Source organism: Syngnathoides biaculeatus, chromosome 14, assembly GCF_019802595.1.
Source record: "Syngnathoides biaculeatus isolate LvHL_M chromosome 14, ASM1980259v1, whole genome shotgun sequence".
Taxonomy (NCBI): Eukaryota; Metazoa; Chordata; class Actinopteri; order Syngnathiformes; family Syngnathidae; genus Syngnathoides; species Syngnathoides biaculeatus.
Window position 1 is genome coordinate 26,918,160 of NC_084653.1, and position 27,332 is coordinate 26,945,491.

The 27,332-nt window shown below is 46.9% G+C and overlaps 5 protein-coding genes across 8 annotated transcripts; 3 read left to right on the plus strand and 2 right to left on the minus strand.

Annotated features, from left to right (window-relative positions):
• Positions 1-369: 369 nt before the first annotated feature.
• On the plus strand, positions 370-10,530 carry fbxl3a (F-box and leucine-rich repeat protein 3a). 4 transcript variants are annotated; one of them, XR_009798062.1, is made up of 6 exons: positions 370-429; positions 2,407-2,779; positions 2,875-2,997; positions 3,713-3,884; positions 4,738-8,949; positions 10,408-10,530. XR_009798062.1 is itself a non-coding variant. In XM_061840967.1 (6 exons), exons 1-6 carry the CDS (start codon positions 371-373, stop codon positions 5,376-5,378), a joined length of 1,257 nt encoding a protein of 418 aa, XP_061696951.1. In that variant the 5' UTR covers position 370; the 3' UTR covers positions 5,379-8,997. The 4 variants fall into 4 exon arrangements, 3 of the variants coding, with proteins under 3 accessions (XP_061696951.1, XP_061696949.1, XP_061696950.1); XM_061840967.1 differs by lacking the exon at positions 10,408-10,530 and having other exon boundaries at positions 4,738-4,871; positions 4,983-8,997; XM_061840965.1 differs by lacking the exon at positions 10,408-10,530 and having other exon boundaries at positions 4,738-8,995.
• cln5 (CLN5 intracellular trafficking protein) lies at positions 9,057-13,198 on the minus strand. Its single transcript, XM_061840968.1, has 4 exons — positions 12,353-13,198; positions 10,680-10,854; positions 10,382-10,607; positions 9,057-10,276 (listed from the first exon to the last, which is right to left on the minus strand). The coding sequence occupies exons 1-4, from the start codon at positions 12,448-12,450 to the stop codon at positions 9,789-9,791; spliced, it is 987 nt and encodes a 328-aa protein (XP_061696952.1). The 5' UTR covers positions 12,451-13,198; the 3' UTR covers positions 9,057-9,788.
• Positions 13,199-13,342: 144 nt separating this feature from the next.
• zgc:162944 (uncharacterized protein LOC569993 homolog) lies at positions 13,343-15,813 on the plus strand. The gene is made up of 4 exons (XM_061840969.1): positions 13,343-13,617; positions 13,697-13,868; positions 14,999-15,197; positions 15,278-15,813. Exons 1-4 carry the CDS (start codon positions 13,369-13,371, stop codon positions 15,471-15,473), a joined length of 816 nt encoding a protein of 271 aa, XP_061696953.1. The 5' UTR covers positions 13,343-13,368; the 3' UTR covers positions 15,474-15,813.
• Positions 15,814-15,954: 141 nt separating this feature from the next.
• acod1 (aconitate decarboxylase 1) lies at positions 15,955-20,010 on the minus strand. The gene is made up of 5 exons (XM_061840964.1): positions 19,858-20,010; positions 19,641-19,802; positions 19,179-19,268; positions 18,910-19,109; positions 15,955-17,831 (listed from the first exon to the last, which is right to left on the minus strand). Exons 1-5 carry the CDS (start codon positions 19,867-19,869, stop codon positions 16,850-16,852), a joined length of 1,446 nt encoding a protein of 481 aa, XP_061696948.1. The 5' UTR covers positions 19,870-20,010; the 3' UTR covers positions 15,955-16,849.
• Positions 20,011-20,614: 604 nt separating this feature from the next.
• On the plus strand, positions 20,615-23,301 carry kctd12.1 (potassium channel tetramerisation domain containing 12.1). The gene has a single exon (XM_061842455.1). The coding sequence runs from the start codon at positions 21,416-21,418 to the stop codon at positions 22,190-22,192; it is 777 nt and encodes a 258-aa protein (XP_061698439.1). The 5' UTR covers positions 20,615-21,415; the 3' UTR covers positions 22,193-23,301.
• Positions 23,302-27,332: the final 4,031 nt, after the last annotated feature.

Sequence of the window (27,332 nt, forward strand, 5' to 3'; positions counted from 1 at the left end):
TTTTTTTGGAGCACCGCCAATAATTGTTATGATTATGTTCAGATATACACGCTGCTGTTTCAACGACAGGATATACAATATATATGAAATATAGATAAAAAAATATATAAACCAACCACCTGACATAACAAAATACGATGTAACGTCACTAAACTCGGTTTAAGTGTAAAATACTAAAACAGAAAAGGAATAGAGATAAAAATTAGAAGTATATTAAATAAATGACTCGTTTTCGCGCCCAGGTTAATGCCTTGAGGCGTCTTATTGGGGATTTCCACTAGTGTTGTTGGCAGGACACGCCCTACTCCAATATTACTGGCTCCGGGAGACGCGTCGTGGACTGTGATTGGCTCCTGTATCCCTAAAGAACATGTCCTCCTTACAGACGAGAACAGAAATACAATACTGTACTAGCTTCGCACTAATGAGGTAGGATTTTTATTTATTTTATTAGTAGGGTTAGAATTTGTATTCTATGAAATCTTCTCACAGTTTACAGTAATCCCGAACGGAAGGCACGTGGGGTTTGTAATTCGGTGGCACTCAAGGGGGCCGCCATTTTAATCGTTTCCCCACAATGCACCGCGAACTTGAAAACAATACTTCGCCATTTCGGGCTCAAAAGGGGGCTGAGCCGCGGAGCTGCGATAACGATAGCAAGCCAGCGAATTGGGTCAACCCCGACCAGGCGTGACTGTGGCTTTTTTTTTTTTTTTTTGGTCGTCAACGCTTTTCGGCGGTGTTTTGAGCGCTTGCGAACGAGCTCCGATGCTTGTTATTTTGCTCTCCCGAATGATCTTTTCCATCGTAGGCCCGGGCTGAACTGTCGTCTGCTTGTCGGATTTTCCTGCTAGCTTAGCTAGCTAGCTGAGTGTAAACAAGGTGGGTACGTGAGCGGCGCGGCGAATTTGGATACAAACTAATCAGAATGAGGAACACTTGGGCAAATTATTTCAACTTGTTGTGTTTCGGTTGGCGTTGGTAGCTTCGCGGCATGGAATGAATAAAACTGGACAACATGCTCGTTACGTCTAGTTTACCATTACGTAGCTCACGTAACTGTCAATTCATTTTATCGCGTCTACGCACAATTTATGACATCTAAATATACATATTGAAAGCTGAAATTGTAGACAAGTGCTAATTTTAATACGTAGCGTATGAATTTTCACTCGTCAATTGCGTTTTGGTGTAGAATAAAAATAACGGGTGAAGTAAGTGTTCTACCCGCTAACAGAGCAACGTATGTTGCATTTTAAGATTTGAAGATACGCGTCCAGGAAGGACAAACGTAAACATTTTGTGCTTTAAACCGGTTTACATAGTCGCTGTGCTTGCTTGTGGTGTCCCGATATTATGCATCACACTCTCGTCTCAAAGTGCAACAATTTGTGATGATCAAATTCACTATAACTTTTCAAAATCGCCTAATTGTTTAGAGCAATGATTCTCAACCTTTATTGAGCCAAGACGCATATCTTACAATTGAAGAATGTCACGGCACAGCGTCAAACAAAAATGTCACAAAATATGCATACACAAGTCAATAATGCGTCGTTTAACAGAAGAGCAATTATTTGTTCGGTGTTTATATGCCGTTGCCATAGATGAACAAAGATATACATTATTTGTCAATAAATCAACATGACTAAGTGAAATTTGAAAATTTCCCACGGTACACAAGAAATGCTGTCACGCCACATTAGTTGGGCATCACTGGTCTAGCGGCATTGTTGAACATTAAATCGTCCAAAGAATTCCAATCTCCGATTCTCAGACAAATATGACATTTGCAAACATCTGAATTTGCTTTGGAAAACTATTATGAGTTGATTTTCTTTCTCTCCATAGAAAAAATCAATTTAGATCAGGCTAAAAACAATGACTCCAAGAAACATAATTCAGCACAAAAATTGAGATTTTTTTTTTCTTTTTTTTTTTTGGTTCTGTTTTTGAACGACAACCGGTACCCGAACGCCCCTAACAAAACCCGGAAATAACAGAAGGCGCGCGTCCAGACCACCTGACCCTCGACGTGCTTTGTTGTGAATTCCCACGCTGCTGAAAAAAACCCGGAAATATAACGCTTGCGGCCAGACCAGCTGACCCACCCACGACGCGCTTTGTTATTGTGAATTCACACGAACCCTGGAAAAAAAAAACCAAAAAACAAATAGCGTTGTAGTTGTTGGTTTTCGAACAAATCGGTTCTCGAACCGCCTTCTGGAATGGATTGTGGTCGAGAACCAACGTTGTACTGTACTAGCTTGTTAATGTTATTTAGTCCCAGTGTTCACGTTGCTGCAGGTGTTGTCTCTGGATGTCCCGTGTTTTTGTTTAGCATGTCCCGTTTGGATCAATGGACAGTCTGGCACGTTTTGTTTAATAGTAGCTGTCAAATTTCAGAATGAAGAGGATAAAAGGCGGCAAGGAGGAGGGCAACACCTCCCCGACGAAGAGCTCGCCGGAGGCACGCAAGAAAGTCCGGAAGCACTCGGGCCTGGCGTCGGAGGCCAGCGGCTCGTTGGACTCCAACTGGGCTCGGCTGCCTCAAGAGCTGCTCCTTCACGTCTTCCAGTACCTACCGCTGCTGGATCGGGCCTTCGCCTCACAAGTGTGCCGCGGGTGGAACCAGGCGTTCCACATGCCCGAGCTGTGGCGCTGCTTCGAGTTTGAGCTCAACCAGCCGGCCAGCTCTTATCTGAAAGCCACGCACCCGGACCTGATCAAGCAGATCATCAAGAGGCACTCCAACCACTTGCAGTATGTCAGCTTCAAGGTCAGAGCGCTGCCGGCTTAAATGGAAAAAAGACAAAACAAACATACAAATCTGGGTTTTGACCGCTTGTTTTTTTTTTAAATGTCGTTTATCAGGTGGACAGCAGCACTGAGTCCGCAGAGGCGGCCTGTGACATCCTTTCGCAGTTGGTGAACTGCTCCCTGAAGACTTTAGGACTCATCTCGACCGCCAGACCCAGTTTCATGGAGGTCCCGAAGGTAGAATGAACACAGACGCAGCCATTGTCTAACGTTTCAAAGGAGGTTTGTTTGCTTCTTAGCAGATCAGAGGATCTTCTTCAATGGGCTTGATTGTATGAATTTAGCGGCATTTCACGTGATTATTAGCAGAACTAAAATTATAACTTAGTATTCTAATAAAAATGGATATCACAAATAAAGGAATCCCTCGCTTATCGCAGGGCTTGGGTTGCGGAATACCCCCGCCGTGAATGAAATCTGCAAAGTAGCAACCAATTATTACATTACTGTATAGAGCATATTTACAAGTTTCTAAGCTTCGGGATTTTTGGGGCCGATCACCGATCAAGTTTAAAAAAAAAAAAAAAAAAAAACACGATCACAAGATGGAGCAATGAGTATTTAAATGGCCCGTTCATTTACTGAATATACTTCTGTACTTATTTGCTAAAATATACACGCAATCCATAATTAAAAGTAGTTTTGCCACCATCTTGTGGCATCTAAAGGCTATTACGTAACTTGTTGTGTTCTATTTTTATTTCATGCTTGTTTTTGGGAAACCGTTCATAACATTTGACCACCAGTGATGGAAAAATCTGCAAAGTGTCATGATAAACAAAAGCACGAGTCAGGTTTTGGATGTTGTCTGCCATCTTACTTGTTCAACCCTCATAATTAATGGCTCAGTTGTCCTGCATCTCTTTCTAAATCACGGCCGTTTTTCGTGCAGTCTCACTTCATCTCGGCGCTGACGGTGGTGTTCGTCAACTCCAAGTCGCTGTCCTCGCTGAAGATCGACGACACGCCGGTGGACGACCCCTCGCTGAAGGTGCTGGTGGCCAATAACAGCGACACGCTCAAGCTGCTCAAGATGAGCAGCTGCCCTCACGTCTCGCCGGCAGGTACCCGAGCGCCACCCGGTGGCATCAACGTGTCCGAGCAGGCAAACGTCGTGATCGTCGCGTCAAAGATTTTTCACGACGGAGTTGTCTTGTCGTCCGATCCGGGCGTTACATATTGTCTGTCCCACGCTACTGACACGGCACTTATTTTTCAATAACTTTATTGATCATCATATATTTATAGTACTACGTCAAAGGAACTTGAAAAAAAACTTTATAAATGTTAATCGTTGAAAATCAAGTAGCTTTTGTATTCAGATCCACTGCGCATGAAGGCGACGCCGAGTACCATAATTCCCGGCCTACAGAGCCCACCTGGTTACAAGCCCCACCGAGTACATTTGTAAAGGAAATACCATTTGGTACATGCGTACGCTGCACCCGTGGAAAAGCCGCAAGTGCCCACGTTGAAACACGAGATATTTACAGAAAGACTTTGCTCGCGCCGCACTAATGCTAACAGGGCCGGTTAAAAAAAAAAAAAACAGAAAACATACCAGTAAAAGTCACTTCCTCGGCACATACATTCCTCCGGTCTCATTCTTACCTTTTCCGCTCGAGTGCCCCCTTGTGGCCGATGGAAGAAAAATTAGCCGCATAAAGCGCAGGGTTGAAAGCGTTTGGGGGAAAAAAAAAAAGTCACAGCTTGTAGGTCGGAAATTACGGTAAATGTATTTTGCAGAGCCAATCAATGACGTCATTGATCGTCCTGGCGAATTACGGCATTAAACCCGATGAGCAGAAGATGCTAATTATTATTATAAAATGCAAGCGTGATGTCACTTTTTTGTCGCGGCGGCGCCGCAGGTCCGGTTGTTGGAAAGCCGCCGACGGGATGTCGTTGTTTTTCCAGGGATCCTGTGCGTGGCGGACCAGTGCCACGGCCTGCGGGAGCTGGCGTTGAACTACCACCTCCTGAGCGACGAGCTCCTGCTGGCCCTGTCCTCCGAGAAGCACGTGCACCTGGAGCACCTGCGCATCGACGTGGTGAGCGAGAACCCGGGCCAGCACTTCCACGGCATCAAGAAGAGCAGCTGGGACGCCATGGTCCGCCACTCGCCCAAGTTCAACCTGGTCATGTACTTCTTCCTGTACGAGGACGAGTTCGGGCCCTTCTTCAACGACGAGATCCCCGTCACGCACCTCTACTTCGGCCGCTCCGTCAGCAAGGAGGTGCTGGGCCGCGTGGGCCTGCACTGCCCTCGCCTGGTGGAGCTGGTGGTGTGCGCCAACGGCCTGCGCCCGCTGGACGAGGAGCTGATCCGCATCGCCAAGCGCTGCACGCAGCTGTCGGCCATCGGCCTGGGCGAGTGCGAGGTGTCGTGCGGCGCCTTCGTGGAGTTCGTCAAGATGTGCGGGCGCCGCCTGTCGCAGCTCTCCATCATGGAGGAGGTGCTCATCCCCGACCACGAGTACTCCCTGGACGAGATCCACTGGGAGGTGTCCAAGCACCTGGGCCGGGTTTGGTTCCCGGACATGATGCCCACCTGGTAGGAGCGCCCACGCGGGCGGCTCGAGCGCGCCCCGAAACTTTCGACCGACCTCCGTTAACGCTCTTCGCCCGATCGCAGAACTCGTCGCGCGCCCGGAGCAAATCCACCCCCCCCCCCCCCCCCCCGGAAAGAGATTGCCTCACGTTTGCGCTAGCGCCAAAATGGCCGACGAGCTGGGAACGGTCGCAAATGAATTCGAAATGGAGAGAGATGTACATACGTCCGTATCCGACTGCTTCATTCCCGTGCTCGTTCCCAACATTTTCCTTTTTCTTTGGCTTTTGTCGGTTTTCGCGGCTCAGCCAAATGATCTTAGTATGCGGAGCGGCCGTAAATAAGTGAAGAAAAGTTCATGACGTAGTCCCCGAGCGTTTTTCGACTTTGAGCCGCTCCGACCTGACCGCGCGCGCTCCCGCGGTCGCTCAGGTGCATTTTGTAAAACATTCTCGTGAATTTCATTTGTACGTTCTGCTTTTTGCTCTGTCGCGGTAGAGTGGGAAAAACTCGCAGGTGCATCCGGCGTGAAAGCATTTGCGCGTAAAACGGTTCGTTTCCAATGATGTCAAAATATTTGTATTTAATTTGACTCTGTTCCATCCCCATCGACTGTACGGGATTTCCACTGCACGGTATTCGGCTTCCAGTTCAAAAGTAAATTAATCCATAATCTACATTAATTTTACTAGTACTCTTCCAAAAGTGACATTTTCAAAATGAACTGAAATTATTGTGATATATATTTATTTTTTTTTTCTTTTATTGAACCCTGTCGCATATTATTACGCGGCAGAAAAAAATTCCACACCACCGCAGAAAAATGTCATGAAAAGTACTGGATACATACGCAAATGATGATCTGAACTCAATTTCCTCATAAATTGACTTTTTCCGGCGGCACAGTGGCTCAGGTGGTAAAGCTTCGGCCTCACAGTTCTGATGTCCCGGGTTCGATCCCGGGCCCGCCTGTGTGGAGTTTGCGTGTCCTCCCCGTGCTTGCGTGGTTTTCCTCCGGGCACTGCGGTTTCCTCCCACATCCCCCCAAAAAAACATGCAACATAAATTGCCCACAGGTGTGATCGTGACTGCAACTGTTGTTTGTCTCCATGTGCCCTGCGATTGGCTGGCGACCAGTTCAGGGTGTGCACCGCCTCCTGCCCGTTGACAGCCGGGATAGGCTCCAGGACTCCCTTGTCCGTGTAAAAGCTTATATTTGTAATATGGTAAATGGCATTTTTGGGGACCAACTTATTGAAATTTTGCACAGTGCTCTCATTGACTTGCCTGAATTTTTACCGGGAGCTGGAAAAGTATCGTACAGTGGAATTGGAAAGGAGTCGACGGTTCTCTTCCCTTCTGGCCGTTCCTCATGAGATTAGATGTGATTTACTGACATGATTTTTTTTTTTTTTTTTTTTAGGGTGTATCCTCCTGGAGCACCCTGTACCCGTTTAGGGGGTCTGTGGTTTATGGTGACGTAAATCAAATCCATATGCAAATCCAAATGCACTATAGTCTACTTTATTAACCTATAATAAAGCAGTAGTTAAGCCATAATTGGAGTAATTATTTTTTGATTCTGAAAAACCCCTCCAGGCCATGTACATAAAAGAATCAAATGGAAAAATTGTAAGGGAGGCCTTTCGACATATTTTTAACGCCGCTGCGCGTTTGTTGGTAGCCACAAAACGACTTCATTGCTGTGATTTTTTTTTTTTTTTTCAGTTCCTTCGAGATATGTTTTGAAAATATTAATCTACTACTCAATCAGCAATGATGATTAAGTCAGCACAGAAGTTATGCTTGGGGGAGGGGGAATTTTGAAGAGACTTAATATAAATAAAGCTTTATTATTTTCTTAAGAAGTCAGGGCAATTGTATAAGTGGTAAACGAAAGCCATGAATTGCTGTCATGTAATTTACATAATTTAACAAGTGACATGAATGATACGGGAGACTCCAACTCATGAACGCACCACGAGAGGAACGCTAACAAATGATGTGTGACGATCGGGACCGCAGCTCTCGTCTGCTGTCGTGTCGTGGTTTACTATTTTCTTGTTTTATTGGTTTTTATTTGCCAATGTCACAGTTTTTTTTTTTTTTTTTTTTATGTCGACAGTTTAATCCATAAATTGCTTCGTTTGGAGTGTTGACGCATCAACTGTGCTAAAGATTATTCGCTCCCTTGCTGTACTGCACGCGACCTTTGGACATGTGATCGTCTGTTAATAAACATTTGTGAATGGACCCTTTGCGGTGGATATTTTGTTCCTCAGGACATATATTTTATTAATAATTGAGTTTAAAAACACTGAAAGGAGCTGAAACAATGCGAATTGCTCGTGAGAACCGGAGTTTTGGATATAAAACAATTATCCCGGGAATTTGAAAGAATAATAGGAATGTAGAAAGTAAGAAAAGCTAACAGATTAGTTTTTTTTTTTTTTTTAAGTTGTGCGTCAGCTAAATTTGAACCAAAATTCTTGCGGCACGGTGGCTCGGCTGGTTAAGCGTCGACCTCACAGTTCTGAGGTCCCGGGTTCAATCCTGGCCCCGCTTGTGTGGAGTTTGCATGTTCTCCCCGTGCCTGCGTGGGTTTTCTTCAGGTGGGCACTCCGGTTTCCTCCCCCCCCAAAAAAAAAAAAAAACGCAACATTAATTGCACACTCTAAATTGCCCCAAGGTGTGATTGTGAGCGCGGCTGTTTGTCTCCATTTGCCCTACGATTGCCTGGCGACCCGTTCAGGGTGCACCCCACCTCTTGCCCGTTGACAGCTGGGATAGGCTCCACCACTCCTGCCACCTTCGTGAGGATAAGCGGCTAAGAAGATGGATGGATGGATAGAAGGTGGGTTGGAAACTTTTTCACAAGTGTAAGACTGACTGCGATCCGATCTCATTTGTTTCGGGCACCTGAAGGATTTTTAAGACTTTTCATATCTCGGTTCAATCTTATTGTTTTTAGTTTTCAACTGCATTTTCATTTCACAGGAGAATTTAATACTATTTAATTACATTTTATTTATGATATTATTATTGATTTAATAATACATCGTTTTTAAAAAATATTATTTCCCCAAAATTATTACAAATTAAGCCAAGCCTCCCCCATCTGCCGTTGAGTAGAGAAACACACTCCGGGCTACTGAAAGAGGAAATAGCTACGCATTATTTTATGAACGTGATATAAATAATGAGTAGACTTTTGCATCGTCATATGTAAAAGTTTGAAGATTGCTTTGAAACTCGACTTGAAACTCAACCTGTTTGCAGCCTTGACAAAACAATCACCAAGAAAGAGTTTGAAACCTGAACGTGGAGAAACGCGACGGAAATTTCGGGGGGGAGTTTCTACTTGAAAATGTCTTGCGTAACAATGGAGCAGCGGCGTCCGAAATTCTCAACCAACTACTCTAATTTCCGGCCTATAAATCGCAACTTTTTTTCCACACGCTTGCAACCCTGCAGTTTGTGCGTGATGGGGCTAATTTGTGCTTTTTTTCTAACGGCCACAAGGGGCACTAGAGCGGAAAAGGTAAAGACCGGCGGAACCGAGGAAGTAACTTTTACTGGTATGTTTTTGTTTTTTAACTGGCCCTACCCCCTTGGCAAATTGTCTTCTGAGTTGAATTGTATTGTTCTGTTTAATGTTCAATAAAGGAAAAAAAAAAAAAAAAAAAACTGGCCCTGTTAGCGCTGTGCTGGTGTGTTACTGCTGCGTCTCAGTGATTTTTACCAGTATGTTTTTTCTTAACTGGCCCTGTTAAAGCTATGCTAGCGTTAGCACTGTGCTAGCGTGTTGCTGCTATGTCATTGCTGCATCTCAGTGACTTTTACCGTTATGTTTTTTCTTAACTGGCCCTGTTAGCACTATGCTTGCCTTAGCGCTGTGCTAGCATGTTGCTGCTGAGTTAATGCCGTGTCCCAGTGTCTTTTACCGGTATGTTGTTGCTTTTTTTTAACCAGGCCTGTTAGCGCTGTGCTAGCCCGTTGCTGCTGTGTTACAGGCACGGTTTGGAAATAGAAGCTAAGGTATATTATGAAAACTTTGAAAACTCTTTCTGTGTACCGTCTTTGTAAATATGCTCGTGTTTCAATGTGGGCACGTGTGGCTTTTAATCAGGTGCGGCTTGTGTATGTACACAATGGTTTTTCCTTTAAAAATGTGCTGGGTGAGGCTTATAATCGGGTGCGCTCTATAGTCCGGAAATTACGGTAAGTTCTCGTTTTCATAAGGTGCAACTTGCTCCTGCTCGTAACTCACTTTTTTCGCTCATTTTTGTTAACCGCCCCTGGCTATTCAGTGTCATACTCAGCGAACTGAGATACGTTGAAAACTTGTACGAGAACAGAAAAATCTGCTGCAGTCTGATTCCGCACAATCACTGAGATGGTTTTCGAGTTGTGGGTTCTAAGGCAAAGGCACCTCCTCGTATCGGATGCGCACATACGGAGGCTTCATGGGCAGCTTCCAGTACTCAAAGTTGTAGTACAAGTAGAAGTTTTTGTCCAACACCACCTTCTCGTAGGCCCGCAGCAGGCTCAAGGCGAACTCCGCCACGGACCGGTGGGGTCGGAAGACCTTGTAAAAATCCCGGATGTCCTTCGCCAGGTTCTTGAGCGCCGGCTGGCCGAAGATGGCGCTGTCGTTGCCCAGGTAGGCGGGTTCTCCGCTGTACAGGTAGATCTTGGTGTAGTTGGTCTGGGAGCGGCTGGAAAGTTTGGCGCCCAGCGCGCTCAGCTTGCGGTGAGCGCGGTGCACGAACTGCGAGCAGTCGTACGACTCGAACCAGACGGCGGCGTCGGGACCCGGGTGGGACAGCACCGTCCACGTCTCGTAGTAGATGCCCGTCGTGTTGTCGTCGCGCACCCACCGGGCAAAATCGTTAAACTGATCGCCTGGATGCGGAAGCCGCGCAATACAAAAATTGCCGTCGCATCGCTCAAACGTCCGCGATGCGACGGCACAGTATCAACGTCGTCCGAGGCCGCAGACAATCTTACCGCTGATTTCTGCTATTTTCTCCAAGGTTCCGTTCTGCGCCCAGTGGAAATCGTCGATGCCGTCAAAGAAGCACGCGGCCCCCTGGTTGCACCAGAAGGGGGCGTAGACGTCGTCTCTGACGTGCGGGAAGGTGCAGTTTCCCAGCTGGAAGAGTTCGTACCACTCCAGAGTGTAGTTGGCCCCCGTCTGGACGTCCCTGAAGCCGACGGCGTCGTGCATGATGTGCTGACAAAAGCGGGAACACGCCTGGCTCGTTACGGCCGCCGCTCGCCGTCGTTGCGTCAAATCGGGACTTACGAGTTTTCCCAGGACGTCCCCGTACTTGAATTCCCAGACGGGCGTCTGCAGCCGATACACCCCGACGACGTCGGCGTCCCTCATGTCGGGGATGCGGCCGTCGCGGTCTCCGGTGGGACAGAACGGGTAAAGCGCTTGGCAGTAAGGGTCCGCTTCCGGACGGTGGTCGAAGCGTCTGTTGAGCACGTTTTTCATTTTCAGCGACTTCAACTTCTAGCTAAAATTTCTCCCCCCCCAAAAAAAAAATTCCAACGCTGCCTTCGTGAGCCTCAGAGGAAAAAATTCATTCGGCTCGATCTTTTATTTCTAGCTCATAATCATTTTTCCCATTGTAGTATTTCAGATTTTTTTGCAATTCAACTTATATTAATAGGTTTCATCCAAGACATATTCTTGTCATTTTACAGCTTTATTCTGCAAAATGACTTGCATTTTTCCTCTTAAAATTTCTTTTGGTATTTTGGGGTGGGAATTTCACACTAATAATATTGGAAAAATTTCCTTTTTCTTTTCATTGTAGAACCATATCAAAGAAGAATTCTGGTATTTTCTAACTAAATTATGACATTCATGTTTTAAAGGTAATATTACAGATGTATTATCATAATACAAGTTAATATGCTCTGAACATTAGATTTTCTCCAACTTGAAATAATGAGTAGTTTGTTCCTCATTTGACTTTATTCTCTAATTTTTTTTCTTTTCTCAAAATACTGTACACTTTGCTTTTATAATATCCCCCCCACACACACACACACACAAAGTAACCACGGCTACACTTCACTTCGTCACTCTAAAGTTTATTGTTGTAACTTCACTGCGTTATCCTGTTTAAAAATTTCTTGAATTCCCCCCCGTCGGAACATTATTCCTTTGTTCTTGCAAGTATTACTCAACCTTTTCCGATGATCCCCGCCCCCAACATTTTTCATCATAATATTACAACTTCATCGTGGTCATTTTGCTACTTCCCTTATTATTTTACTCTCGGAACATGAAAACTTTTTTTTTTTTCTTTCTCCCGCAGTTACCACTTTAACTTATTCATACTACAATATTATTACCACTCATTTTCTTTGGCATCTCATCATTTAATCTGGGAGCCTCACCCAAATCTTCGAAAATGTATTTGTGGCATACAGCAAGTCATTTCCCACTATATAGTTCATTAAAGTGAATAATCACATTTAAAGGCTGGAAATTTCAGAAATCTCGCGAGAATGATGAATGAACGTCTTTGTCCAGAAAAGAGCGATTGCAATTGAGCCAACACTGCCTCATTGTTTTGTAGGCAATAATGGGAGCGCGTGCATTGTGATTGCCGCCGTCTCGTAGTAGATTACTCGAATGATAATGTTCAATTCATATTTCTCTGACAGGGACAATCATAAAAGTGCATTTTGTTGTTGTTGTATTTAGTAATGCCATCGATGGGAGTGTAGCGATCGTCTTTTTGAATTTCGAAATGAGTGAACAGCTAAATTCATAATATAGAGTACGAAAAATAAACATAAACGAGCGCACGTGTTTAATAATTCGTTACTCGCTTATTGGAAGCATTTTTTTTTATTATTTTTTACAAGAGCTGGTAAAAGTTAAGCAAGCCGCTGAGTGTTGCGGTTTTCCGGGGATGTCACATGACTTGACGTTGAGCCACTTTGAACTTTTCTTACCTGTACGGCACCGGCCACGTTTGATTCTTCAGTGCGCTGACGACGTGAAGAAACACCAAAGCGACGAAGAAACAGACGCGGATCTCCGAGCGAGCCATGTTTGAAGCTCAAGAGGCGGACATGTGATGGCTCCTTCTCATTCTTCTCGTCTGACAACAAGAGTGCGGTATTTCCGCACTGCTGGTCACGTGGTTTTGTTGACACGTTCAAGTCACGGAAGGCTACAAACAATGAAAGCAGATTCGACATAAAAAATGACCGAAAAATACAGTAAAATAAACGGAATATTTTTTCGTGTCAAATGCGACCGTTTTGGAAAAAAAAAGTATTATTTCCTTCCTTTTTTTGTTTTCACGTCATTCTATGACTATGTATATCTATTTCCTGTAGAAATACACTCAAACCCACTTAACGTTGACGACTTATTAGCTAAACTTTCGAAAGTTTTATAATTGGACAACAATTATAGTCCAAGTCTAATGAATAGCTTGAAATGGTAAAGTAAAATAAGTGATGAAGTTAAATTAAAAAAAAAAAAAAAATCCGCGGGATTCACCAAAACTCAACTGTGCGCCCGTTTTCCCCCTACCGGTATTTATATGTGCAGTACATTTGTTAGTTTTAATTAAAAGTCTAATGTAACTCATGTCCAATAAACAGCCACACGGTTGTGAGAACCTCCACAACAGAGTTGGGAGGAATTTGCTGAAGAATATTTGATTGATCTGAAGTGCGTTCAGCTCTCATATTTGCCCGGAGGCTACTTTAATGAGTCAAATATTTATAACACTTTTTTGTTTGTAGATTATTTCCATCAATTATTTTGTAGCCCTAATAGTTTCATTGTTCTGGGTTTTCATTTCAGAGTAAAATGTGCGCTCAGGTAGGTTCGGTGGCTTGGAAACAAAAACAAATGAGAATACACAGTGGCGTTGACATGGATGTAACACTAACACTACATTACGTCAGGCGTCGCTGTTTGCCCTACGCAGCAGGTGGAGCGACTGCAGAAGAAGATGGAAGGGGGCCGTCTTCCGGTCTGTGTTTTGTTTGGTTGTCCGGCGGCCGCCATGTTGAATGTCCTTCGAGCGTCTGCTCGCAACTTTCTCGCACTCGGCAGCGTCCGAGCGGTGTCCGCGAGTTTCTATTCCACAGAAATGAGCAAACGCGTGGCCGTGGTGCTGGCGGGCTGCGGGGTCTTCGACGGCAGCGAGATCCACGAAGCTTCCGCCATTTTGGTGCATTTGAGCCGAGGAGGCGCAAGTGTAAGGGAAACGACGGCCGCGCTCGCGTGGGGGTGGTGTCGTGACGCGATGGGATTTTTATTTTCTTTTTTTCCGCCAGGTGCACATGTTCGCCCCCAACGTGGAGCAGATGCACGTGGTGGACCACGCCAAGGGAGAGCCCACGCAGGAGAAAAGGAACGTGCTGGTGGAGAGCGCCAGGCTGGCCCGTGGAAACATTCAGGACCTTTCCAAACTCAGCGTCAAGGACCACGACGCCATCATCTTCCCAGGTGACGTCACGCGAGCGCTTGTTTTGCAAATCTGTCGATTTACTCAACTGCAGATCGAACAGGGCTTGTTCCAAGGCTGAAGTTAGTATTACAGCTGTTTGACAGAATCGTGAAATTGTATTCCTACTGTGCGCAGACCCCCCCCCCCCCCGCAATATTACGACTAGTCTCTTAAAATCAATATTTTTTCCCCCTCATAACACTTGCAATCTTACTTTTTTGTAAGAAAAAAACAACTTCATGCTTGGACTATAATAGTACACACATTTGAGTACACACTGATACCGAGTACAGATACTTTACTCGATGATGTCTTGCAATTTTGCGTTAAATGATTATTTTGTGAAAGCAAACTTAAACTCAACTTAGTCAAAATTTAACTCCTTATATGACATTGTTCACAAAAAAGTTTTAAACACGGAATAAACTTTACTCAGTTGTAACATTTTAATGATTTTTTTCGTTTTGTTTTATGAGCAATCTTTATGTATTGTGTATGTGAGAGGACTTTGTTACCGCTGCGTTTGCACTATAAAAATGTTTTGTTACACATGGAAAATTCTGCTTGCCCGAGAGGTACAGGACATGTTCTGCATCTGTTGCGTGCCTGTTGTCCTCCAAAAGGGGGCAGTGTGGTGCACACATGGGGATAACACGCGTAGATGTAATGAAGGCACAGAGAAGAGTATTTTGGCTTTTGAAATAAGCATAGAAAAATTTTTGCCTTCTCGTATCGCTATACCATCCTTCGGTTTACACTGCTGCGCCATTTTGTTTACTTTTAAACGTTGATGTTGTGCCTTTTTATAGTTTTTGCGCAATGTTAGGATTGAGCTAGCACTAGCGCACGATTGCTAGCTGCAGTTATGCGTTTTCTTCCATATACAACGTTTAGCTGTCTTTATTTTCTGTCGGTTTTACTGCAAATTAGGAGGTTGAAACAACATTGAGCCAGCAGACGTCTCTTTTTGAAGAACCGTTTGCGCTCTGGTAAATTTCCACAGCACACGCCAGCGAGGACAGAATGCTGTCCTGATATATTCATACGGACACAAAAAATAAGTTCCCCGGGAGCTTATTGGACACGCGAATGAACGCACGCCGTTAATTTGGTGCTCACGTTTGGCCAGGCGGTTTCGGGGCAGCGAAGAACCTGTGCACGTGGGCGGTGCAGGGCAAAGACTGCTCGGTGGACGGCGAGGTCAAGGCGGCGCTGGAGGCGTTCCGCGGCGAGGGCAAACCCATCGGCCTGTGCTGCATCTCGCCCGTGCTGGCCGCCAAAGTGTTCCCCGGCTGCGAGGTCACCGTCGGCCTGGAGAACGACGACAAGTCTGTGACCGGCGCTCGGCTTCGGATTGGCGGAAAAGCCACGACGAGCTAACGCGAGTCTCCGCTCCCTCGTCTTTTAGGTACCCCAACACGACGGAGACGGCGGCCGCCATCGAGCAGCTGGGCTGCCGGCACGTCAGCACGGCCGTTAGCCGGAGCCACGTGGATCGCCAGAACAAGCTGGTGACCACCTGCGCCTTCATGTGCGACGCGCCCATCCACGAGGTGTTCGACGGCATCGGCGCCATGGTGCAGGACGTGCTCAAGCTAGCCTGAGCCCGGCCTTACTGCTCAAGGAAAAGCCGTATAAAAATGAAAACCGCATCGGAGCACAAATCGCTTTGACTCCTTTTGTCGAATTGTGTCGCTTTTTGTTCTAGAAAAGAGGATCAGTGGCTACAATCGAATTTTCCACACGCTGATTTAGCGCCGCATTGCGCGAATAGATCAGGCGATTATTTTTGTTGACGACATGGCAGAACTTTGTGGTTGCACAACGGCGAGGGCGACGAAAATAAGATATGAGGGCAAAAATAGTCAATAGATTAAAGCTGTCCGCTGTCTTGTGGTGTTCTTTTTGTTCGGAGGAAAATGGAATAAAGATATAAAACTTCAAGTGTTGAGTTTATTCTGATACATATACATACGCCCTTATGACTGTGAAACCATAAAAATCTTTATTTGGCGTATCATATTTACACATGCTATCAATGAACTGCCTTTGGAGTCAGAAATCAACGCTAACGGGTTTTTCAATTGTTGTTGATGATTGGTCACACAAATGCTTGCAGTATCTCAAGGTCATCATTTATGATATGACAATTGGAAATTTTGGTACAGATTCTAACAAAAAAAAAAAATCACGGAAGTTGATGCATATGATGTGCCTACGCGGGCCACATAAAATCATGCGGCGGGCCGGATCTGGCCCCCGGGCTTTGAGTTTGACACCTGTGTGATACACCTTTCTACAAACTGAAGAAAATATTGGCTTCATATGTACTGTTTTATATTTGTATTTGGAATCACTTTTTGTGGGGAAGAACATGTAAACTAAATATAGATATGCATAATTAGCAGTTATTAGGCATATGTTGTGCTTATTTTTTTTCCATTTTTTTTAATATTTTTGTTAGTCGCCATATATTTTTTTCTTTGAATCCCCCTCCCCATTTCGTTTTTTTTAATTGGTTAAAATAAATTCCACAATCTGTATCAGTATGTTTTCCATTGTTAAAAAAAAACAAAAAAACTTTTATACTTTTATATGAGTCTGTAGAAATCTAAAACTCATACAATCTTTGGATGAAATAAAAAAAAAAACCTTTGGAGATTTTATTGTATTGTGGAAAAGTTATTTTTTTTATTGAACATTAAACAATTCAGAGTGCAATCTATATAAATCATCGAGGTGATCCCCAAAAAAAATCAAACATATAATACAATGTAATTCGAAAATGTCTGAATTGTTTTCTTTTTTATTTTTATTACTATCCCGCCATCCACACGTGCTGGAGCCCATCCGAGCTGAGCGTGGACCAGAGGCCGTGTCCTCCCCTGTCTCGTTTGCCGGCTGAATATTTTTGGGCTTGATAAAGTGCTTGTTTTTGATTGGAACGCAATAATATTTCCAGGCCCCCCCCCCGAGCGCCTCAACGTTGACTCGCTCTTCCTCCTACGCTTTGCGACAAAGCCCCCGAGTCACACTCGTGCCGGCGTTCCTCGCTCGTCATGGTCAAGTACGAAAGCAACGGCGCGCAGTCCGCCTCCGTCTCCAAGTTTCCGATGGCGCCCAGCACGCCTCGCGCTCCCTCCGAGCTCAACGCGGAGCAGGCGTTCGCCAAGAACTTTTCCACCAGGTCCTCCTGCCTCAGCGGCTTCCTCCAGTGCCCGTAGAACGTGTCGCACCTGGCCCGGACGCTGCCGCCCTGGCGGCGTTCGATGACCACCTCGCTGTACATCTTGTCGAAGCTGGCCTGGTTGTCCCCGGGGACTTGGACCTCCACTTTGGCGAGGAGGTCCTGGAGTTCCGAGCGCTCCCTTTGAGCTCTGGCGAAGGAGTCCGTCGACACGCCGCCGTCCAGGATGGCGGCGCAGGCGTTGAACTGGAACGAATGCCTGGCCTGGTGCTCGGTGGCGGGGAAAGGGACGTCGATGTACTTGGATGGCGGAACTCGCAGGATGACGCGCTTTATCTGAGCCGCGTCCAGGTTCGGGATCTTAGCGCGAGCCGCCAGAGCGGCGTCCGCCACCCAGTGCATCCCCAGGTGAGCGGGGACGCGCTTGAAGGCCACGTCCTGCTCCTCCAGGACCCAACTCGTGCCGCCCACCCCGGGGAGCGTCATCGGCGACGGCTCGTAGTCTTCGTAGTAAACCCTGAAGCCGTGCTCCGCGTCCAGGATGGACGGGTTGCCCTCCACGCCCGCCTGGGCCAGCCGAGCGGCCTCCAGGCCCTTCTGGGCGGCGTAGCCCATGTGCAGGGGTTTGGTCTGGGTGGCGGCGTTGGCCAGCGGCGCCCCGGCCGAGCACGCCGCGATGGCCAGAGCGTTGGCGCACTGCCCGGACGATAAGCCCAAAAGTTTGGCGCAGGCCGCCGCGCTGCCCATCACGCCGACCACGCTGGGGGGGTGGAATCTGATCAGAGACACTTGATTAGGGACCGCTGCGGCGGCTCACACTGGCGACACTTTCGTGGCATTTTGAGTAGATGCTGCTAACTTTGTGTGTGAAAATAAACTTTGTAACCTAAAATCATTTTAAAATATGACAAATTCATTGAAGTCAATTAAACAAGTGGACATAACTGCCCACCCTGTACGCTAAATCATTTGAAAGGTGTTTCAAAGCAGAGAAAGTCTTCAAGATTATGCTAGCAGAGCGGGGGTTATACATATACACCACTTATGAATATGTATAGATGATCATAATTTGTTGTTGCCATTTCGTGGCTTTCACCTACCGCAGCGGTGGTTAGCGCTACTTCTACATTGAATTAGGATTATATTTTTGGGGATAGATATATAACTATTGTCGATATTATATATCTTATCATACTATACATACGATATATATGTACACACATATATATATATATATATATATATATTTTTTTTTTTTTTAATAAATACGTGATGTAGCCTACATACATTGAAGTTTTGTCCGAAGACAAATTAGCCGTCAAGGCCGTTAGTTTAGCAAACAGGAAATCAGCCTATCTGTCCCCCCCCCCCACCCCGCATTGGTCACGTGACGTTCCACATTATTCAAACTTCAAGGTATGAACTTCAGCGATGAGACGTGCTAATTTTATGTGAGAATTTTTTTTTTTGGCATGAAAACTAAAATAATTGAGATACATTAAATTGATAAGGGGATACAGTAAACTTTTTATCCCGCGATTATTTTTTGAGAATATTTTTCAATCAAAAAATAAACATGCCCCACCCAAATAAAACACGCACGCAAAAGTAAACCAATCTACAATAATGATGTGAAAAGCTTTATATTTCAACCACTAGGGGGAAGTGTTTCTCTTTCATGATCCCGAAATAAACGAATGACGTGACCTTTAACCCCACTTATACCGTAAACGCTAAATTGTGCTTGATATACCCACGAGGCCCTAATTTTATTTATTTTTTTAACTAAAAAAATTGAAAAAAGTGTTTTAGGTGTTTTTTTTTTTTTTTTTTAAACATATCCGGAGGTGAACCTTTTAGGGATGTTGAAGGCCTCCTTGGAGAACCTCAAAAGTCTTCCTTGCACCTCGATGCCAACATTGAAGGCCAGCAGCAGGTCCAGGCCGGAGGGCCTCCCGGGGTCCGCCTCCGCCAAGGCCAGCAGCGCGGCCAGCACGGCCCCCGAGGGGTGGGTGGCCGGGTACCACGTGTCGTCAAAGTCCATCGAGTGCACCTGGAAGCGCAAAGGCGAAAGTTTCCAACCGCCTCGCGGGGGCCGTCGACGCCGCCGGCGCTCGCTCACCGCTACGCCGTTGACAAACGCGGCAAAGTGCGGGGGCACGGTCACGGCCCGCTTGCCCCAAACGCTGCTCTTCTCCTCGGACTGGAACGACTGACATCGAACACGTGAAAAGAAAGCCAAGCGATGAATACCGCGTCGCTTCCAAAATCATCTATCCATCCGTTTTCCTCACAAGGACCCTATATCACACCTCGGGTCAAATTAGAGCGCGGGGGGTGGTATCAAACTTGCGGCCCGCGGGCCAATTGCGGCCCCCAAGATGATGTTTTGTGGCCCCCACCTTACCGTGAAAGTTAAGTGGTAGTGCGGCCATGAAATTTGAAGGAAATCTTGAGAAACCACTGCTTTGTGCAATTTTTGCTCATTTGTAACTTTGATACTGTGATAGTTTTGCTTATCATTTCCCAAATTGCAGTTACACAGCCGTTTAATTTCCCCCGCAAATTGCGGCGAGAAGCGTACCCGGCTGTACTTGAGAACTTTGTCGAAGACGTCCGTCCCGGACCCGAGGACGCCCACGCCGAGGGTGTCCAGCATCATCCGCTTACTCCGCCTGACGACGCCGTCCGTGAGCTGGCCGGCGCCCAGCGCTTGGATGGCGGCGCCGAAACTCTCCGTGACCCCCTGGAACGCAAAAGGTCAAATCAAAGCGCCCGGCGCGATCTTTCACAGATTTTACCTTGCGCAGCATCGTTTCCTTCCTCGACGATTGTGCTGAATGTTCGAGTCCTCAAGGGAGCGCGGCCCATTTATTAGGGACGGTCATGCTGCCCGGTGGCGGAACCTCAAAAATTCCAAAGCAGCTGATGGCGGTCAGCGTGACGACGAGTGGGGAATTTACGCAATGACGGAATTTGCTGTTTGGGAAAAGGTTTCGCTTTTGTGTGCTATTTTTAGGCTTGTGTGACCTTCCAAAAAAATGGCAAATTTGTTTTTTCAATAAGACATTTCGGTATTCGGTAAACCCGCACGAGGGGCTGACAGGGCCGTGCTGAATTTATGAAAAAATGTTGTCTAACGTCACACATTTATTATCAGCATTTGAGGTTTCCCTTTACAGAATTGCGCAACGACGGTTCTGATCAATTCTTTTTTTAAATAAAATAATCCAAAATAATTAAATGATGATTGTATCGAAGGACTTAAAAGTTATCTTATTGGTGTTTTATTCAATTCTAGAATATATGCAGACATCAAATGAGGATGTCATTGAAAAAATACAATGAAAAGTGAATGATAATAAGAACCAGAATTGTAAATATTTTCTTTTTACCGGACTGCAGAAATTGAATGCAGACATAAAATGAAGCAAAAAAAAAAAAAAAGGCAGATATATGTATCACTTGTATACATGTTACTTCATCTTCTGCTTTACAGTTGAGTTTTCTTTGGAGCAGACAGAAAGAAAAATGTATTTTTTCGGGGGGGGGGGGGCGGGATGATGCAATCTCAGGCCACAAGAGGAATGAACGCATGTGACAGGAACTGCAGGGAAAGTCTCAAGATGAGCTCAGGGGAAAAAAAATGTAAGTAAAATAAAACAAAAGCAGAAAACATGAAGGTCACTTTGGGGGTCAGCGTTTGAATTCAAAATGGCAGCAAAAAAAAAAAAAAAGAAGGCAGAACAAAACTTGCTGAGTGAAAGTTGAATTGTTTTACATTTTGAATAAAGTCTGGAGCAAAAGTTGAAGTTGATGCAGTTCGGGATCAAATTAAAGGTCTCTCTCTCTCTCTCTCTCTTGACATTTAAAAGATAATCTTTTTCTTTTCTTTTTTGTTGTTGTTGTAACATTTCGAAATGAAGTTGAGACGTTGACATTCGACTGGCGTTTTCCTGAGAAGCAAAGTCCAGAAAGTGGTGAAAAGCACAAAAGCAGCACGACTGCTGGCCTCCGTGCGATGGTGGTCTTTGAAAAACCAAACTCTGTTTCGGCCTGTGGTCTCCGTCTACATGAGAATCCATCCCCAGGATCCGGACCGAATGCGATTTCTGGAGCTGTCTGGAGCAGATGGAACTCGTGAAGTTCTTCCCAGCACAGCAGCGACGGCTTCTGCACTCACCGCACACCAACTTAGTTCCCCCACAGCCTTCAGGTAAAACCGAGCAGTGTAACGGTTAAGCGCGCGCGCGCGCGCGCCCCCCGCCCTCCTCGCAGGGGCGGACCAGAACCAACCCCATCCACCCCCATCTTCGCGGGTTCAAGTTCCCCAGTCGGAGCCCACGCGCACGGCCAAGGATGGCTGCGGCCGAGGCGTCGGATCGAGTCGGCGACTGCGAGTTCCCGGACGTCGTGGAGCTGAACGTGGGCGGCCAGGTGTACGTGACCCGGCTCCAGACTCTGGTGGCGGTGCCGGACTCGCTCCTGTGGCGCATGTTCAGCCGCCGCACGCCCGCCGAGCTGGCCCGGGACGGCAAGGGCCGCTTCTTCCTGGACCGGGACGGCTTCCTGTTCCGCTACGTGCTGGACTATCTGCGCGACCTGACCCTGGTGCTGCCGGACCGCTTCCCGGAGAGGAGCCGCCTGCGCAGGGAGGCCGACTTCTTCCAGCTGCGGGAGCTGGCCGAGCGGCTGCGTCCCCCCGTGGGGAGCGACGAGGCCCCCGGCGGCGGCGGCCCCGACGACGACCAGCCTCCGGGCGCCGACTCCCGGAGGTCGGGCTACATCACCGTGGGCTACCGGGGCTCGTACACCATGGGCCGGGACGTGCAGACCGACGCCAAATTCCGCAGGGTGGCGCGCATCACCGTGTGCGGCAAGACCGCCCTGGCCAAGGAGGTGTTCGGGGACACGCTGAACGAGAGCCGCGACCCGGACCGCCCGCCCGAGAGGTACACGTCGCGCTACTACCTCAAGTACAACTTCCTGGAGCAGGCCTTCGACAAGCTGGGCGAGGTGGGCTTCCGCATGGTGGCCTGCAGCTCGGCGGGCACCTGCGCCTACGCCAGCAACGACCCGGGCGAGGACAAAATCTGGACCAGTTACACCGAGTACGTCTTCTGCCGAGGCCAGTAGCCCCCCGCCGCCGCCTTCCGCGAGTCCCCCTTGCGATGCGAATTTCCTCTGACCGCCTCAGATTTGGACGTTGGACCGCTGGAAAAACTCCAACATGCAGAAAGGGGCGGTCGGGGTCTTTCCCGATCTTGATCCGCATATTTTACACACGCGCACAACTAAACATAAAGAAAACATTTGACAAATTATTATTATTATTACTATTTTGCATCCGCTCCTAACGGAGAACTCACCTAGTTGCTGTAATTTTTTTTTTTTTTTGGGGGGGGGGTTCATCAGTTCAAGTGAGTTCAAAAGTATACAAAAGCTGTTCATCCGTTTATCATATCATCACAATTTTATTTTTTCAAATGAGTCAGACTGCACGATAGGAACAAGACTTGCTGTAACTCACCAACAAAGTGGCAAAATTGTGTACGCTACAAATAAAATTCTGATACTATTGGTGTCGTTTTTTTTTTTTTTGTTTGTTTGTTTTTTGCGTTCTTGCCATCGTCTTCTTTGTTTCCGATGATTTCCATGTTGTAATCCGCCACGGCAACCGGTGACAATATTTAGACCGTGACCATTTTGACACCAGCGCACCCGAGGCTCTGCCGGTATATAGGTCTGTGTCCATTTTCCAAGCAGCTTATCCTCACAAGGGTCGCAGAAGTGCTGGAGCCCATCCCATCCTAAGATTGGGCGAAAGAAGGCAGTCTCGACCCTGAATTGGTCGCCAGTCAGTCGCAGGGCACGTATCCACACCGTGGCTGAGCGGGAATCGATCCCAGGCATGCGTTGTCTTAGCCGCTTATCCTCACGAGGGTCGCGGGAGCGCTGGAGCCTATCCCAGCTATCAACGGGCAGGAGGCGGGGCACACCCTAAGATGGTCGCCAGCCAGGGCACATAGAGACAAACAGCTGCACCCACAATCAGACCTAGGGGCAATTTAGAGTGTCCAATTAATGACATTTTGGGATGTGGGAGGAAATCGGAGTACCCTGAGAAAACCCACACAGGCACAGGGAGAACATGCAAACACCCCACAGGGGGGACCGGGATCAAACCTCGGAACCCTTTACCAGCTGATCCGCCGTGCTGCCTCTATATATATGTCCCATCCATCCATTTTCTCGAGCCGCTTATCCTCACAAGGGTAGCGGGGAGTGCTGGAGCCTCCTGCCTCTTGCCTGTTAACAGCTAGGATAGGCTCCAGTACTCCCCGTGACTCTTGTGAGGATAAGCGGCTCAAGAAAATGGATGGATGGATGATGGCAACTGTTTTTGTTGATGTCCCCCCGAAAAAAAATCTTTTAAAAGGTAAAAAAAAAAAGAGTATTGAAAATGTACGATGGATGCATTATTATTTCAATGATTTCAAAATACAAAAAAAACCCACATAATTATGACTCCAACCATTGTCTTGGCTTTTTTTTTTTTTCCAAATAGAAAACAGCCGACACACATAATAACATAAAATAAACGTTTGTGGGACCGTAGCTCCTAAATTGCGTCCTGAGAGGAACCCAAACTTCTCGCGTTAACATCTGCTTCTGTCTTTTTCCAACAGATGTCTGCCTCCGCTGCTCGCTTAAGCACGATTAGATAACTGGGTCAATAAAAAAAAAACAAAAAACCCACACCTGGCGTGTGAGCTACACACGTAATTAACACGGCGGCGCGAAAGCGTCCAAAGGCGCCGAAAGGGGCCGCGGGCGCAGCTCGCCTCGCTTGCGTGCTCTGCCAAACATCAACGAGGTTATTTCCATGCGAGACCGACCGCAGCAAACATTTCCCGACGTATATTTGGAAGGCGCACAACTGCGTGTTCTGGTTCTATTATAGTGTGCTCAAAAAGGGAAAATGAACAACACGGGCGAACCTGGAAAGTCAAACAAAATCCGTTTGTCTATCCGGAACTGATACATTCGATACTGTCGCGTTAAGAATTAACAAGCAAAGTCAATCCCCAGACTTCAACCCAGCGGAGCATGCAAAATGCTGAACCTGAGACTGAAACAACCCGTTACAATATATCGCGGTTCTGTTAGATCTGGTCCCGCTAAATCTTACTTTTATGTGTGTTTTTGCACTTTCTAATCTACTTTGTACTGTACGTCAGTTGCCGACGACGAAAAGCCGTTCAAGTAACATTTTCTTGGATTCTAGTCCAGGAAGTGCGGAAAATGACGTTCGTTTATCACATTTTAATCAAGTTTGAGTGATGCACGTGATCAAAAGGAGAACTTTTTGCCGGTACTCTCGTAGGAAAAAAAACAGAACCTGCACCCTGCTTGCAGTACTAGTAAAGAGTGAGATGTTCATCATTCTCTGCCAATTCTTCCAGAAACAAAATAATAATAATAAAAATAATAATTATGGACATTATTGAATACGTACAGCCATCAATGTCAGTGATTCCCTTGTAAAATATTGTCACATCACTGCTACTAGTGACGGAGCTGCTTCCGTGGAGTTGTTCTTTCTACTCGTACGCCAAAGAGTAGTACGTACTACTAGCTCCGAAGGATATTGAACAAATGCTAAAAATGAATCAATGAATTTCAGGCACTTGATCAGGAAGTCGGGCCCAGCAGCCCAGTGGCGGTACAAGTGCAGCCAGCGCTGCGAGCTTGAACCCCCCAAAGCACAGATTGTCTTCGACTTTTGAGGTTCCGCCCAATGACGCGATGGGCCAAACGGGCGGAGAGCGGGCCGTCTGAGGCCTGCGGTTCAGAGCGCCGTCACGCACTCAGAATGGGCGTTCAACCTCCATGGAAGTAAATTAGTGCCGGCAGGATTTGAATTTGGAAATGCCACCGAAAACAAGATTTGAATTTGAAATGTAAAGTGATCACATTTTCAATAGTTGCTCCAATTCGGTGTCTAAAATTCACCGTCTGTGCCACCAGGCAGGGTTACTTCAGGTCAGAAGCCAACAGCCAGCCAATCGCAGTTACGCTTTCTGAGTCACGTGACATCACATGACTAAGAAAACGCAACTGCGATTGGCTGGCTGTTGGCTTCTGACCTGAAGTAACCCTGCCTGGTGGCACGGGCGGTGAATTTCGGACAGCGAATTGGAGCCGGTTGAATTTTAGACAGCGAATTGTAGCAACTATTGAACTTGTGATCATTTTGCTTTTAAAATCCAAATCCTGGTGGTACGAATTTCCTTCCCACCCAGCAAACTTGCCGTACTTTCCGACAAAAGCCGAACGCGGCAAAGCTGATTTGATCCCACTTTCGACCGAGTTTGAAGCTTCATCGGACCTCAGTGCCGCCTCGCACGTTCACTTTTAAAGCAAACGATGGCTTCAAAAGCGCGATCGGGCGACGGTACGAACAACGAACTCCAACATAACGGCGCCTCACTGTACTGCAATAATAATTGTCAATTGGATCCATCCAGGGGAAAAATACTGAACCTCGACTTTGCAGTCGATCTCCTCATCGTAGCTTTGACATAAAACTCAGCGATGTGAAAGCGGGACGGGGCGCCTTTATGTGGCCAAAAGAACTTCTCCACTGTGTTGTGGCTCCTTGTCCTCCGAATGCTGAACTGGAATTTAAAAAAAAAAAAACCCAAACCAACAAGAAATTCAGACCCTGCACCGTCTGCGTCTCGGGGAGATTCCCGCCAGAGTTGTGGAAGCGGCGAACCGCTTGCGTTGTTTGCGCGCAGCCCGACTGCGTGTGAAGTCCGTCCGCAAAGGGAGGCGCCGTCTGCGTCCCGGCGCCAGCGGCGGGCCGTGGCTTGTCGGCGGATGGCTGCGCCCTCTGACCCGAGGCCCCCCCGAACCCGCGGCCAGCCCGCCGCTACTCTCCCACGGCGAAACCTCGTTAATCGCCGTCAATACTTTCCAGAACCACTCGCAACCATTTCTGCGATATCGAGACACCATTAAAATAAAATAAAAAAACATGTTCTAAAACAGTTCCACGCACACTTTAAACGCATGGAAACGGATTAACAGAGGCGGGTAGTGACACTTTCGATAAACTACTCGTCAGAGTCCTCTCAATGCACTGTACTTTTTATTAGTACTCGAGTATTTACGTGGAGGAAGATCGCTACTTTTACTCCATTACAATGACCGGCACGCCGTTGGCTACGTTAATCTCGCCATCCGTGCGCATCTATTTTTAGACTGCACCTGCAACTGGGGCCTCGCAGTTCTGAGGTCCCGGGTTCAATCCCTGCGTGGAGTTTGCATGTTCTCCCCGTGCCTGTGTGGGTTTTCTCCGGATGGGCACTCCGGTTTCCTCCCACATCCCAAGACCATGCAACATTATTTGGACACTCTAAATTGCCCCAAGGTGTGATGGTCAATGCGTCTGTTTGTCTCTATGTGCCCTGCGATTGGCTGGCGACCAGTTCAGGGTGTGCCCCGCCTCCTGCCTGGTGACAGCTGGGATAGGCTCAAGCACTCCCCGCGACCCTTGTGAGGACAAGCGGCTAAGAAAATTGATGGGTGGATCTCCCACTGGGCCGGCGTTGCACCAATTCACCAATCGGCAGTCACATGACTGCACAGGTAAGCTTGGCGAGCCAATCAAAATGACTTTTTATTTATTAAATTTTTTTGCCAGTGTGTTTACGGAGCCCACGCACACAAGGGTCAAACAGGTCCTTCCTGAACCCACCCGACCCAGCAAACGTTTTTGCAGTGGAGCCTGGAGACGGATGGCGCTCCGCGTTGGCCATCAAGTCAATTGGATTTGCAGCCGGCGGATTACCGGCCTCCGCTTCCCTCGTATGATTCATCTTTTTTTATTTTCCTTTGGGTGATGTCACATAAAGCATTTCAGTCATCCTGTGAAGATGTCGACATTTCCTCTGCTTTCCGACGCGTGCGGCTGCTGAAAGCCTCATACGGCCTCTGCTGAGAAAATATTGATTTGTGATCATTTCGCCACCAAAAGCTGCTCACAGTTTTACAGTGTTTGACTTCCTGTTGTCATAACGTACAAATATGTACTCATAACTGAGCCCACTCGGCCCCGCCTCTTAAAGGCACTACAACACACACAGTATTATCCATCCATTTTCTTTGCTGCTTATCCTCACAAGGGTGGCAGGGGAGCGCTGGAGCCTATCCCAGCTGTCGACGGGCAGGAGGCGGCTGGGGTACACCCTGAACTGGTCACCAGCAA